Below are 13,276 nucleotides of genomic sequence, written 5' to 3' on the forward strand. Positions count from 1 at the left end.
ACTACACCGGAAGCCATGCGGATATGCAGCCGTAGATTGACCCACATGCGGCATGACTTCCGTCTATGTATACATGACATCTGGGCGATATAAGGTGCCTTTTTATAGATTCATGTGAACAGTATTTGCGCTTATTGTGATTTTACCTATGGCCTCTGCTATAGCTCGTGCCGGATTGTTGGCGGGCAAGGTGTCTGTAATTACAGGAGCCTCGTCTGGCTTGGGGCAAGCCATGGCACTGGAGTTTGCCAAGCAGGGCGCTACCGTCGTCTGTGCCGACCAAACACCTGGTCCCAACGCAAACAAGAACCGACTCACGCATGAAATAATATGTGATCGAGGGGGCAAGGCGGTCTTTATCTCGACAAATGTCGCAGAGGAGAGTGACATGTTGAAGCTCGTCCGGGATTCAGCGAATCAGTTTGGTCGGATTGACATGTGAGTTCTACAACATATAGTCAAGTCATTATCTTTAAAAGCTGATGGTATGTAGAATGGTTAATAATGCTGGCATTGCCCCAGAGGCCTCTGAGCCGCGACCCATCTGGGAGACATCATTACAAACGTTCGAACGAACTTGGGGAGTAAACATGCGCGGTGTCTTTCTCGGATGCAAATATGCTGGTACTCAGATGATGCGCCAAGAGAGAAATCGCAAAGACGGTAGGGCTGGGACTATTATCAACATCGGATCAATACTCGGCGTGTTGGGTAAACCAGGCACGCCTGCTTATTCGGCCACCAAGGGGGCTGTAATCGCCTTTACACGAGCAGTAGCTATGGATTATGCTCCTCACGGCATCCATTGCAATTCGATTCTTCCGGGATGTATGTATGGTCATCACAAGTGCTTATAGTATCAACGCTAACTCAACCCAATCCCTTAGTCACGCGAACTCCAATGATCTCAGCTATGACAGAAAACGTCGAAATCGAGCGAGAAATGGCACAACGACATCCTCTCAAGCGACTTGGAGAGCCACAAGATATTGCAAGCGCTGCTGTTTTCCTGGCCAGCAGCATGTCGGATGGAATTACCGGCCTGAACTTGTCTGTGGATGGTGGGCTACATAGTCAACTAAGCTTATGATCCTTATTATTAGGTAACTGTATTGGTCTGGATAGCAATTATAACACATGGAGCACCATCGAAATAGTTGAAAATGCGGTCAATTCATGTCGTTCTAGTGATTTTCAAGTTCGTCCATATTTCTAAGACTAAGTGCTGTCTACTTGTCTAACGATTCTGCCTTAATACCTTCGTATACTTTGGATTCTATCCCCATCCAAAGCTCGACAACTTTGGGGTCAGCAAACGGCAGAATTTGGGATGCAACGAGGCCAGCAATTCCCTGTTGCCGATCACACCACCAAAATGCATTGGAGAGGCCAGACCATTGCCCTGTCTTCTCAGAGCGGCCGGTCGGGCCGGGAGTAATCATGAAGCCCAGTCCCCAGCCTTGCGGCGTCGGCGGCGGGCAAGGGGGATAGAAAGCCTCGGCCATATAGACTAGCTCCGGCTTTACAGCAGGCAAGTGACGGCGGGCAAAATTTGGCAGCCATGCTAGCTGGTTGGTAAACATGGCTTCAACGGTAGCAGGTGCAAGTACCACCTCGCCTGAATGAGACCTGCCGTCTCGCAGCAACATGGCAAGGATTTCTGAGACAAAGGTTAACACAGTGACAGCCAGCAATGGTTTGTGTAGAACATACTTCCAAATTCTCGGGTGCTCCCAAAAAGTCCTGCGCCGCCGCTATGGAAGCTGTGGGCTGCATCTGCCTCCAACGGGCGGCTGAGGAGAGGTGTGCGAGGAGAGAGGTTGCCCTCTTGGTCGCGTTGCCATATGCCAACGAGTCTCTCTCTCATCTCTAAGGAGGGAGTCATAGTCAAGTCGTGGATGCCCAAGGGAATAAATATGTGGCGCTGCATGTAATCACCTAATTTCATGCCCGTAACACGCTCAACGGCTACGCCAGCCCAGTCCATGGAAATCTTAGATACGGCTTAGCATGAGCATATTTAAAAACACACAGTGAACATACCTACACCATACTCGAATGTTTCTCCTGGTTGGTTGACAAGAGGTTGTAGAATGTCATCCATGTGCCCGGAAAATTCGTTAAAATTGACTCTGTCAGCGCGACATGCCTTAGAGTAGGCCTGAAGCTTGGGGTTTAGAAATGAGTATCCGAATCCAGCTATTTTTATAATTGTCAGAATTGTCACAGCTCTCTATATACTAGCTTGTGACAAAATACCTGTATGAGTCAACAACATCCGCAGCGTGATGCGGGACTGCGCCGGTTCTAGAGTGCCATTCTCCTGCACAACCTTGAGATCTACAAGCTCTGGGCAGAGACCTTCCAACTGGTCTGCATCATCGAGACGGAGAATTGAGGCCTCGACGAGCTGCATGCAAGCAATACTAGTGACCAGCTTTGTACACGACGCCAACCAATAAATATCGTTACTATCCTCCCTATCCTTTCTTCCAAATGAAGCCGTCGCGGAGTGCACAAAGAGTTCTGGTTGAGAACCGGTACCAACAACAACGGTACTGGCACAGGGCACGCCGGTTGGTTGCCCCGTGGAGGCGATATCGAGAAGGCTGCGTATATCAGCCGCAGCCTGCTCAGAGAGAGAAAAGCTCGCCATTATGATATTTTAGTGTACCTGTATATGCATTGGGCATCTATTACAGCTCATACCATCATATAATAACGTTTTTAAATCTTTTACAGTATTTTCTGTAGATAGATGATACCTTTGTGGGGAGAGGGCCATATTGGCCGGGTAGGGGTCCCGGAAGCCGGGTTTTGGATGCTCCACCCCCGGATGCAGATCCGTTGCCGGCTTCCAGTACGGTGCAATGCAAATTTCCCTCAGTGTTGAGGAGCAGCCATCTCTACTCCGTACAATCTGTCTGAAAAGGACTTCATACGATACCTCAATAATATTTGTGCACTTTGCGAAGCGGTCGAAACAGCGAGACGGCGTCATGGCTGAACAAGTCGATGTACTCATTTGTGGCAGCGGATCTGCGGGGCTTTGCGCGGCTGTCTGGCTGGCACGATGCGGCATCAACTACAAGATCGTGGAGCGCCGAGCTGGCCCTCTTGAGAATGGCCAAGCGGATGGTGTGCAGTGTCGAACCGTGGAGATATTCGAAAGCTTTGGCATATCCGAGGGCCTCCTCAAAGAGGCCTATCATGTGCTCGAGGTTGCTTTTTGGGCAGCAGAGGGCGAGGGCATTAAACGTACTCACTACGCAGCCGACACGGAGCCTGGCTTGAGCCACCAGCCTCATGTCATCCTGAATCAGGCAAGGATAAATGGCCTGCTGATCGAAGAGATACAGCGGGTGTCTGGAAGCGTGGAGATTGAGTACGGATGCGACGTACAGAGCGTGGAAGTTGATGATATCGTTCCCGAAGACTCTGCCGCCTGCTGCATTACCACCAGGGCAATTTCGAACGGGCAACAGAAGGTCTTTCGATCAAAATATGTGCTTGTCAGTTGGCTAGACAATCACCCTGTCGCATTTTTACTTCACTGCTAACGACAGGTTAGGCTTGTGATGGAGCTCATAGCGCGGTAAGGAAATCTTTGGGTATTGCCATGGTCGGGGACTCCACGAATGCCATCTGGGGTGTTATGGACCTCCATGCCAGAACAGACTTCCCCGACATCCGGAAGAAGGCAATCATCCATTCGCGCGCCGGCAATCTCATGATCATCCCCCGCGAGGGCGACTCCATGATCCGTTTCTACATCGAGCTTGGTGATGCAGCTGTCAGTGACATCACATTAGATGACTTGCAGGAACGGGCGCGTCGAATTTTCCAGCCCTATTCCGTGGAGTTCATGGAGACGGTCTGGTGGTCGGCATACTCAATTGGCCAGCGCCTGGCTGACAACTTTGCCAAGGCTGGACGTGTGTTTTTGACAGGGGATGCTTGCCATACGCATTCGCCAAAGGCCGGACAGGGTATGAACGTGAGCCTGCAAGATGGCTACAACATTGGCTGGAAGCTGGCATCAGTTCTCAGGGGCCAATCCTCTCCCCAAATTCTCGAAACATATATTTCGGAGCGCCAGAAAACGGCGGCGCAGCTGATCAATTTTGACCGATTCTTCACAAAACTCTTTTCCTCCTCTTACCGACAAGAGAATGGGATTTCTTCACAGGATTTCAAGGACCAGTTTGTCAAGGCAGGTCGATACACAGCCGGCCAAGGCGTGAGATACGAAGAATCTGTCTTTGTATCCCCAAGCCCAGCTGATGAGAGCCTGGCTCGGAACGTAACCGTTGGAATGCGCTTCCCCAGTGCCCAGGTTGTCCGGTTCTGCGATGCCCGCGCTATGCAACTGGTGGCAGCGCTCCCCGCCGATTCCCGGTGGCATGTCGTTGTGTTTGCTGGGGACATTTTGCAGCAGACAGCAGCCGACAGGCTTATCAAGGTCCGCCGGGTCCCCAAACTTCTTATAGCACCGCTCCGCTAACAGAAGCTATTTACATGCAGGCTGCAGAAAAACTACAGGACATCATAGATACCTTTACACCAGATGGTCAGGATACGAATTCCGTCATTCAAGGAGTGCTTGTGCTTGCGTCCAAGCGTGTCAAGGTGGAGCAGAGCATGATCCCTGATGTCTTCACCCCGATAACAGGCAAATGGAAGATCAAACGTGAGTAGTCAGGTTAGCTCTCATATTTCGTATACTGACATGACCAGATCTCCAAAAAGTCTTCGTGGATGACGAGAGTTACAATTCAGGGCATGGGAAAGCATACGAAGCGTACGGCATTCATTCTGAGGGATGCTTGATCATCATTCGCCCAGACCAATGTAAGTTGTCAAATTGTGCATGATAGGGTAGTACACTTGCAATGCGCTAACTAAAGTAGACGTCGCAAAGATTTGCTCTTTAGATGACACGAAGGATGTCCTGAATTTCTTTAGCCAGTTTTTAATTTCCAAGAAATTAAATTAAGCAAAAGTACTAGAGAATCAAAAGCATTAGAAAATTTGGGCAAGGGAAGAATGCTAATCTATTTTGTAAAATACGTACTCTATATACCATAGGCTCCCTAATTACCTAGTAATTAGGCATCAGATTGGGGACATATTCAATTTTCTGTGTATTTTAAGACTAATTCGTTATCCTTCCTGTGAATATTTCGTAGCCTCAATTGGCAAGTCTCACATTCCTTGTCACAAGTCACATGTGTCTTCTGGGACTCCTAAATATCCACTTGTCTATGCTGCCTACCTCGTCTGACATACCTGACTGATCCTTGCCATCAATTGATCGCACCGCTGGAAAAAGACCGTCATTAAAGTGACAAATTGCTAAAGAATAATTACCTCTTTTCTAAAGATAAGCATTATGATACATACATATCTTTCCGCCCCAAATTTTAACATACCGCCCCCGCCGGATTGCCCCTTGGTCTTAGGACAGATCTTGACTGATCCAAAAGACCCTCTCTATAGCCTCAACGCCGGTGAGGTAGTTATTCCTCTTGACTCTCCTCAGATTTGCTCCCTACCAGCAAAGGGCTTCTCTGCTACCCGATCACAACTAAAGGAAGGCAACTTCAAGGTCTGGACCAAGCTGTCGGATTTGTTCCCTATTGGGGTCAGCGCCGAGGGCGGTAAACGTGGTAGCTCCGAGGATGTCTTCACGATTGAATGCGTTGAGACAACCTTCTTCCTTCCGACGCCCACGTATTTGGCTAAGAGCCTCCGATGTGAGGCGGTGCGGAGCTATCTCGATGGTGCCCGCTGGAAGAAATCGCTATACATAGTCACAGGGATCAAGGTCGCCCGCGGTGCCAAGGTAAAGAGCTCTACAGTCAACAGCAAGAGTTCTCACTGCGAGCTATCGGCTGGTTTGGCGCAGTCGGGCCTTCCATTGAGCGTTGGTGTCGGCGCCGGGTCCAAGAAGGAGGCAAATGAGATTACGAGCTTTGAGAGCGACGGATTCCTACTGGCCTTCGAAGTCCGCGAGATCAAATGCACCAAGAAACAACCACCGTCCACAAAGCTCTACCACAAAGGTGCCATGTTCGAAGCTAGGGTTCCAAAAGGCCAGGAGGCCGACAGTGAATTTTATTTCACGATGGAAGAGACCGACCCAATTCCAGCTAGCCATACTGCACAGGCGTTTGGTCCGCTTGGACTCGCGAGTCAGAATTCAGGTGATGGTGACGAAGATAGGTTTTGCATTGAGCCTTGACACCTGATGTGTCTATGAAGCTACTTAGGCGGTTGCTGTGTCGCATTAGAACTGCATCTCCATAACTCTAGTATCACGGGTTGCAGCTTTTTACACATAGGGTATTAAAATTTGACTCTATCTCTCAAACTCTCAGGAATTGAGCTGGATCAAGATCTTGGATCTGATAATATCTGCATACCGCTCTCTCGTCTTGGCTGACTTGTCTTCCCATAACATCCAAGGACATATGTAGTTATGTCCACCTCTCTTCTTGGGTGCCAGGAGCTTCAATACTGATATCATTCCCGAGAAGCTATGAAGCCGTCTAAGATTCTCTTCCCCAATGTTCTTCTTGGCTTTGGCATAATCGAGCAGGTTTGCCACAATACCGGCTGCGATAGGCGTAGCAAATGAAGTGCCGGACTTACGAATCTTAGCACACGCAGCCCTGCCCGGCTCGGGAAGCTGGTGCACTTCGACTGCTTCCCCAAGAGTACTAAAATACGAGCCATCATCCATCTCAGAGGTAAAAGTAGGGTTGAAGGGAGACGGGTTCCCTTTACCGTCCGTAGCAAACACGCAGATGACCTCCCTCTGGTTAGCCGGGAAAGCAATACCGTCGTTCCCGCCACCGTTGGATGCCGCAGCGAGCAGAATCTTTCTCTCCTTGTAGGCCGCTAGTATTGCATCCAGCACTACATCACTCCGATCTTCTAAGCCAAACGACATGGAAACGATATCAGCCTGGCAGTCCCGAACTGCCCAGGTAATAGCCTGGTTTAACATTAGCGCCGCCATCCTAGCTGTCAGCTATAGCTCCCAGAAATGACCAACCTCGGCTATATAGTTCTCATTATCAAGTAATCCGTCTTCTGAAACGCGAGCGATGCATACTTCAACACCTGGGGCCACTGCCAACAACAGCTCCGTGGTTTGAGTGCCATGTCCCACCTTGTCTTCGACGTCGAAGCTGTCTACTAGCCCCGAGTTATCAGGTATCCAGTTGCGCGTCTCTTTGATGCGATGCCGTGCTCCGTTGATAAACGGGTTATTCCAGCATATGCCCGTGTCAATCACGGCAACCTTGGTACGCTTAATGCGCTCCTCCTCTGGCAGTCCATCTGCCTCAGAGGCCTCGATAGTGTCAACTAGAGAATCCATGATCTGGTCATGGTAGACTCCTAGTCTTTTCATCCAATCGTTCGCGTAACTCGCCCTAGAAGCACGGTTAGATCCTGATTTCTTTGTAAGGCAATAAAAGAAGCATACTCACGACGTATTTCGAACCTCGTCATCCGGTTCGTCTAACACCTGAAGTCTCTCGTTTAACACAGCCCCCAGCTGTCTCCATCGATTTTGAGGTCCCCTGCCTGGGGGCGCGACTTCTTGACCAAAAATTCTCTCTTCAGTGGTGGCAGTTTCGGAATCGCTTTCGCCCAGCTCTTCAATGGGTTTCTCAATGATATCGAGGTACTCCTGAAGCTTTAAAGGTTGCAGAATGTAGTCATGGACTAGGTTTCCAAACTCCTCATCGTAAGGGTGAGTATCGACCGGGAGAAAATCGCACCGGAGGCATGCCGCAATAGCAGATTGGTGGCTTCTGGCTACCTTTCGTTTAAAGACTGGGCTCTCTATCATTTCCCATGCGGTTGCATAGTCATCATATATGTTTCCTGACCGGCCGCCGCTGCTCATGGTGCCTATTACGACATTATACTCGAGTTCCAGGAGTAGCACACCGAGATCCAAGATGAAAGGGTGGGTGTGGAAAAAGTCCTTCCAACCGTTGTCATCTAGGTATGCGGATGATTCAGTGGAAGAGATCGCAAAGAATGGTCGGCTTATGTCTACCTCAGTATGGCTCTCTTCGCTGCCAACAATTGGGAGCAAGAAGCAGTCAATGAACCTCAGGCGACGAGATTCAAGCCAGAAGGTGCCCGATTGCAAAATGAACTCGGCTAATGGTGCTGCTAATAAGATCCTCTCCCTTGAGGATAGCTTTTGGTCTTCCAAAAGCGAACGTAATGACACATAAGATTTGACTTTGCGTGAGGGTCGTTTAGCCAGAGTAAATTGGTCTGATCCAGATTTAAAAGACAGAGAATCTACCGTTGTATAGCTCCATATATTTTCCTCCATCTCTATAATCTGGTTTATTGTGTCGAAAACTGGTAAAACTGGTAAAACTGCTGGGGCTAGGAACCTGAAAGACTTAGGAGTCTGTTCCAATAGAGAAATATCGTAAAGCAGCCAGTGCACATTCCCGTCGCTGCACGGCCGCAGAAAGGCTAGCGTATTAGTGCTCGACGAGTTGGACTCTTGACAGACACAGATCATGGCTTGAGGCGGGTGTATGTCAACTGAAACTTGTGCAGAAGAGCGGCTGACAAGCCGTGAATATGCTTTGAGTTCGATGAAACGAATTTGTGTTTCTTCTTCCCAAAAGCGCTCCTGACTCCCGCTACCAGCATGCTCGGCTGATTGGTCTTTCTCATTCGACGTTATCGGCCTATTGATACCTTGAAAGGAGTCACAGATGACCGATCTGCATCTCTGGAGGACTTCTAGTGATCGCTTGGCATCTCTGTGCTCGATGCTGAACTGAACAGACCCACCACAATACAGCCCGTCGATGTCAGCAAAGGTACGGCCTAGTCGATTCGCTGAGACCACCAGCTGTCGAAGCCTCTTGATCTTGTAGAAGCGCTCCGAAGACTTCTTTTGCAGATCTGCACTCAGGTCGGCAGAGGGTGCGAGGTCCGTTTTGAGCAAAGATTCAAGAAACTCCAACATTCGTTCGGCCGTGCTGCTTAGCTCAACTGAGGTACCCGACGGATTCGTGGCGTAATAAGACTTCAGGCCCAGTTCTATCAGCCCTATCTCAACACAAAAGTCGTCAAAGAAGTTGCGTATACGCTCGATCTCTTCTCTTGAATCAGTCGCCCTCGGCCATCGCGCCTTCGCTTCTGACTCAGCCGCCTGCTTGGAGACAGGGAGGTCTGAGCCGAAAAATTCCAGGACACCAAGCAGCAAATATACCAGCTGTGCATCTTCTGGTTTCAGCGCCATCTCCAGATTCTATGGTTATAAGCATATCAGATGCATTGCTAGGTTAACAATTCATGCCTGGCAGCTTTTACTGCTCAACTCATCACGTGTCGGATCGGCGTTGTCGGCGAATCGAGAGGTAATCCTTCGGACGGTAAGATGCGGGGCAGCCCATGCTCACAATTTCAGCATCATACATCGCAACACGGCTATACCATGCCGTAAGTATGAATTACAAGATATGGAACGTCTTATACCCTCTGTGTCGGACGAACAGCGTCTGCTCCATACTGCCTCTGCAATGGACAGCATTGCTAATGCCACGAGTGAATGCCGAGAGGCTTTTCAGAAGTACCTCAAAGAACCGTACCCTGGCACCGAAAGCGATGTTGCCCGTCTGTTTGTCAACTTTGAGAGGTGGTCTACCTCGCTATCAGTTGACCGAAATTGGCCCTCCCCTACTCTTAGGAGAACCCTATCGCTGGACACCCTCCTGAGCACAGATGCTATGACGAAAAGGAAATTGACAGATTTGCTTCTCTTAATCGCTAAACACATTAGACAAGGTGCGGACTCTAAACATCTTGCATTAAGATAGCTTAGTAACGATCAACTATTACGACGCAGCAAGCGAAGCCTCGGTCCAATCTCGGACGTCTCGAGCCTCGACAAAGTCCAAGGGGGGCAGCCATTCGGGATATAGTGATAGGTTCTCGGAGTCTACGTTCGAATCTTTTAATACTTTTGTGACACAGACGGGCTACATCAACCCCCTAAAGGCCATGAAGCTATACATGAAGAGGCTGTATGACTTCTCGACGCTGCTGCGTGCCACCGTTCCGGAAATTCGTTACCTTGCCCCCCACCACGAGAAAGACGAAAGCTTCTGGCAGGTGGCCAGCGCGATGGTAGATTATAAATTCCCTGACGCTGATCCAGAAATCGCTTCTAGGCTAGCGGCAGCTATGATTCTGCGCCGCGGACGCCTCATGCAGCTGCTGACCAGACGAGGCCCCGAAAGGCTAGCTCATGCTAACACTGGCTCAGAAACCAAGAAGGGAGAAGAGCCAGAGCAAGCAGGGCTATCCATATCCAGGGCACCGACCAGTGCCGCTACTGTTATGTCTGCCGGATACAACGCTCGCAATCTCTCGAAAGTTACAGCCTCCATTGTCTCTAACCATGTCAAAGCTCTAGAATATTGGGACCTCATTCCGTCCAGGCCAAAGACGTCCGAGACCGGCGGCTTCACGTGCCGCTACTGTCATCGGACGCTACAACCCATGTCTGCTTCAAGATGGCGGTAATGTAGATCTTCGACTAGACATTTCTCGATCCGTGGCTGACTTGGCGTCTTTATTCCAGCCGTCATGTTCTCCAAGATATTGAGCCATTAGTCTGCCTACATGTGGCTTGTTCGCGGCCCCTGGAGACGTTTGGCGACTACTTAGCCTGGAAAAATCACATGCAGACGCATTATCTACGCTGGTATTGCCGTGCTCCTTGCCACGGTGGCTCTACATTGGTATTTTATCATCCAGCCGACTTTGAGCAACACCTTTGCACTGTACACCGAGACACGATTGCCAAATCCCAAATTCCCCTCCTTATCCGAAACAGTTCGCGGCCAACCTCCTATATGCCCGATACATGCCCCTTATGCCTAAGAACAGTAGATTACCCAACCACGGAGTGGGAATCGCATATCTTGAACCATCTGATGACCTTGGCTCAAGTAAGCGCGGACTCTGTCATCAACATGGACCAGGAGGATGGAGATGTTGCTTCGGAGAGCTTATCTTTCTCGGCCTGGGATAACTATCAGATATCGTTGCTTGATGATGAGGACAGTGACCCGCTATTTGATGACCCAGTAAATGCAGATAACAGAGATCAGGATGCAGTGATGGGACCGTGGCCCAACGTTGAAGATGAATGGGGCTTCATTAAAGCCAGTTATCGAATCGTTCCTTAGAGCACTGATACTAGAATTACTGAGCTTTGCATTACGCCAAACATTAGAGAAACTTATTCAAACACCATGTTTACAGTACCACACTATGTATTTTCCTTTCTGAGCGAGTGATGGCTTTCATCTTGGCTATCTCCCTTTTATATCTAACACAATGCAAATGTTTTTATAAGAACAGAAGAACTTGCCCATGATCGATGTCTAGACTGGGTATGTTTTATAGGTTATCACAACTAGTTTTGAATGGCGAAACTTCTTTAGAACTATTTTGTTGGCATTGAGGCGCGCTATACTCGGGCGTCATTATTCGATTGGTAATCACCGAGACGGGTCCTGTTATGTGATGGAAAAATGCCCTATTACTGGGGACTATGTCTTTTCGAGGCTGCCTCTACATACGCCAATTGCTGCCGCCGTGATGGGCCCATCTCGTATTTCTCTGTGGACGCATAGAGAGGCGGATACGCGGAATTAGCAACCAGGATTACTGGACCGAGCGCGAACTCGATCGGCTTTACCCGAGAACCACAACCCTGTGGTTAACCTGGTCACTGATCGATACCGCTGATCGACACTGCTGATCAATATTGCTGATCACTACCGCTAATCACTCCACTACCGCTGATCAAAACTGCCGATCGATACTGTTTCGATACTCGGAAGCAGGACTAGACGATGTAATTTATGCAGCAGCTTGTATCAGTTATCAATAAAGTTAATCTCGTTGTCTAAAGTCTTTCTGGGAAAATAGATATATATCGCAATTCCCGCGATGACTATTAGTGTAAGAAACTCAGCATTAAGTGAGGCACAAATAGAGCGATGTCTCTCCGATAGAATTAGTAGACGTGCCATCCTAGATATCATGATTGAAAATATTCCATAGATAGTGGATAGAGTCACCTAGAGGTAAGGCCATCGTCTCTCTAAGCATGCCATGGCCAAGCCTTTGTCTCCCATCTCAATGTGAGCAATGCAAGAGAATGCCGTAACTTGACTCGCTTGCAGAACTGTGTACAAGTTACTGGGGATCGAGGTTTTTTGACATTAGTTGAGATGAGCCAGCTTCTGACTGATGACGTACATAAAATTGCTTGCAGATCTTAAACTTGAATCAAATGGTCCAGTCATACCCAAGGTCTAAAAGCCACCAATGAGGTTATGTAATGAAATCACACTCCGCGAGAACTCACTTTGGTACGCTATAGGGTAGATATTATATCTATAAACTCGATTGAACGAACCACTTTGCAATCTCTCATCATGTTGATACCATATTTCTGAGCCTTCTTGAAAACCAGCCCAGACCCAGCATGACCAAAGAAGAGCTAGAGTCAACGATCAAAGAGTCTTCATTCAACCCTGTGAGCCTCTTGAACCAACTGCTCGGAGCTGGCAGGTACTGATCTCTTACTCCATGTGCAATGATATTGATACAATTTAAATTTCCTGTCCCTTTCTACGGGACAACATCTAATGTTGCCTTTCGCAAACAGTCGACTCGCAACTAAGATTTGGATAGGCCCCTCAAGAAGCCTTCGAAGCTTGTCAACCTACACGTTCCATGTGATTCTGAAAAGAGATTGAGGAATATCAGCCGTGGCTAAACACTCGCCGCATCCACGTGTGGCAACGCCAAGGCTTCTATGGAGTATCTGTTCTTCAACACTAGCATCACTGAAATGCAAAAGCCGCATTGCCAAGATACTTGGCCATGTTTGTTGAGCGGCCAATCCGCCTAGTAGCGACACACGCTGCTACGTTTGTTGCGCATTGTTAGCCATTCCTTGGCTAGGCATCCACGGATAAGCAGCATGAGTCGATTCGCCGAAATTCTTGAGCTGCCCAAATCGGATATTTTTCTCACTGCCATTGGATCCCTGTAGCGCCGTGGCTTCGGCAAGGCGGAGCGACCGTCTGACTATGGCCTCGAAATCGGCGGTTGACCCGAACCCGGTCGTGAGAATGCGGCCCACCTCGATCAGCATGTCGCCTGGCACGATGTCCTTGCATCCCTGGCCTCGACAATC

At 49.0% G+C, this 13,276-nt stretch overlaps 5 protein-coding genes across 5 annotated transcripts; 3 read left to right on the top strand and 2 right to left on the bottom strand.

The window, feature by feature from the left end:
• Positions 1-232: 232 nt before the first annotated feature.
• Positions 233-1,090, top strand: T069G_04449 (enoyl-(Acyl carrier protein) reductase domain-containing protein; the record flags this gene model as incomplete). Its single annotated transcript, XM_056171659.1, has 3 exons — positions 233-438; positions 494-828; positions 888-1,090. 3 exons carry the CDS (start codon positions 233-235, stop codon positions 1,088-1,090), a joined length of 744 nt encoding a protein of 247 aa, XP_056028517.1.
• Positions 1,091-1,229: 139 nt separating this feature from the next.
• On the bottom strand, positions 1,230-2,656 carry T069G_04450 (beta-lactamase domain-containing protein; the record flags this gene model as incomplete). Its single annotated transcript, XM_056171660.1, has 4 exons — positions 1,230-1,660; positions 1,714-1,993; positions 2,048-2,199; positions 2,260-2,656. 4 exons carry the CDS (start codon positions 2,654-2,656, stop codon positions 1,230-1,232), a joined length of 1,260 nt encoding a protein of 419 aa, XP_056028518.1.
• A 343-nt stretch (positions 2,657-2,999) lies between these two features.
• T069G_04451 (FAD binding domain-containing protein) lies at positions 3,000-4,996 on the top strand (the record flags this gene model as incomplete). The annotated part of the gene is made up of 5 exons (XM_056171661.1): positions 3,000-3,512; positions 3,572-4,462; positions 4,525-4,690; positions 4,738-4,851; positions 4,911-4,996. 5 exons carry the CDS (start codon positions 3,000-3,002, stop codon positions 4,994-4,996), a joined length of 1,770 nt encoding a protein of 589 aa, XP_056028519.1.
• Positions 4,997-6,376: 1,380 nt separating this feature from the next.
• On the bottom strand, positions 6,377-9,473 carry T069G_04452 (subtilase family domain-containing protein; the record flags this gene model as incomplete). Its single annotated transcript, XM_056171662.1, has 4 exons — positions 6,377-7,000; positions 7,061-7,442; positions 7,500-9,304; positions 9,456-9,473. 4 exons carry the CDS (start codon positions 9,471-9,473, stop codon positions 6,377-6,379), a joined length of 2,829 nt encoding a protein of 942 aa, XP_056028520.1.
• Positions 9,474-10,056: 583 nt separating this feature from the next.
• On the top strand, positions 10,057-10,581 carry T069G_04453 (uncharacterized protein; the record flags this gene model as incomplete). Its single annotated transcript, XM_056171663.1, has 1 exon — positions 10,057-10,581. The coding sequence occupies one exon, from the start codon at positions 10,057-10,059 to the stop codon at positions 10,579-10,581; it is 525 nt and encodes a 174-aa protein (XP_056028521.1).
• Between the last annotated feature and the right edge of the window lie 2,695 nt (positions 10,582-13,276).

The sequence above is a fragment of the Trichoderma breve genome, chromosome 3 (genome assembly GCF_028502605.1).
Source record: "Trichoderma breve strain T069 chromosome 3, whole genome shotgun sequence".
Classification (NCBI taxonomy): Eukaryota; Fungi; Ascomycota; class Sordariomycetes; order Hypocreales; family Hypocreaceae; genus Trichoderma; species Trichoderma breve.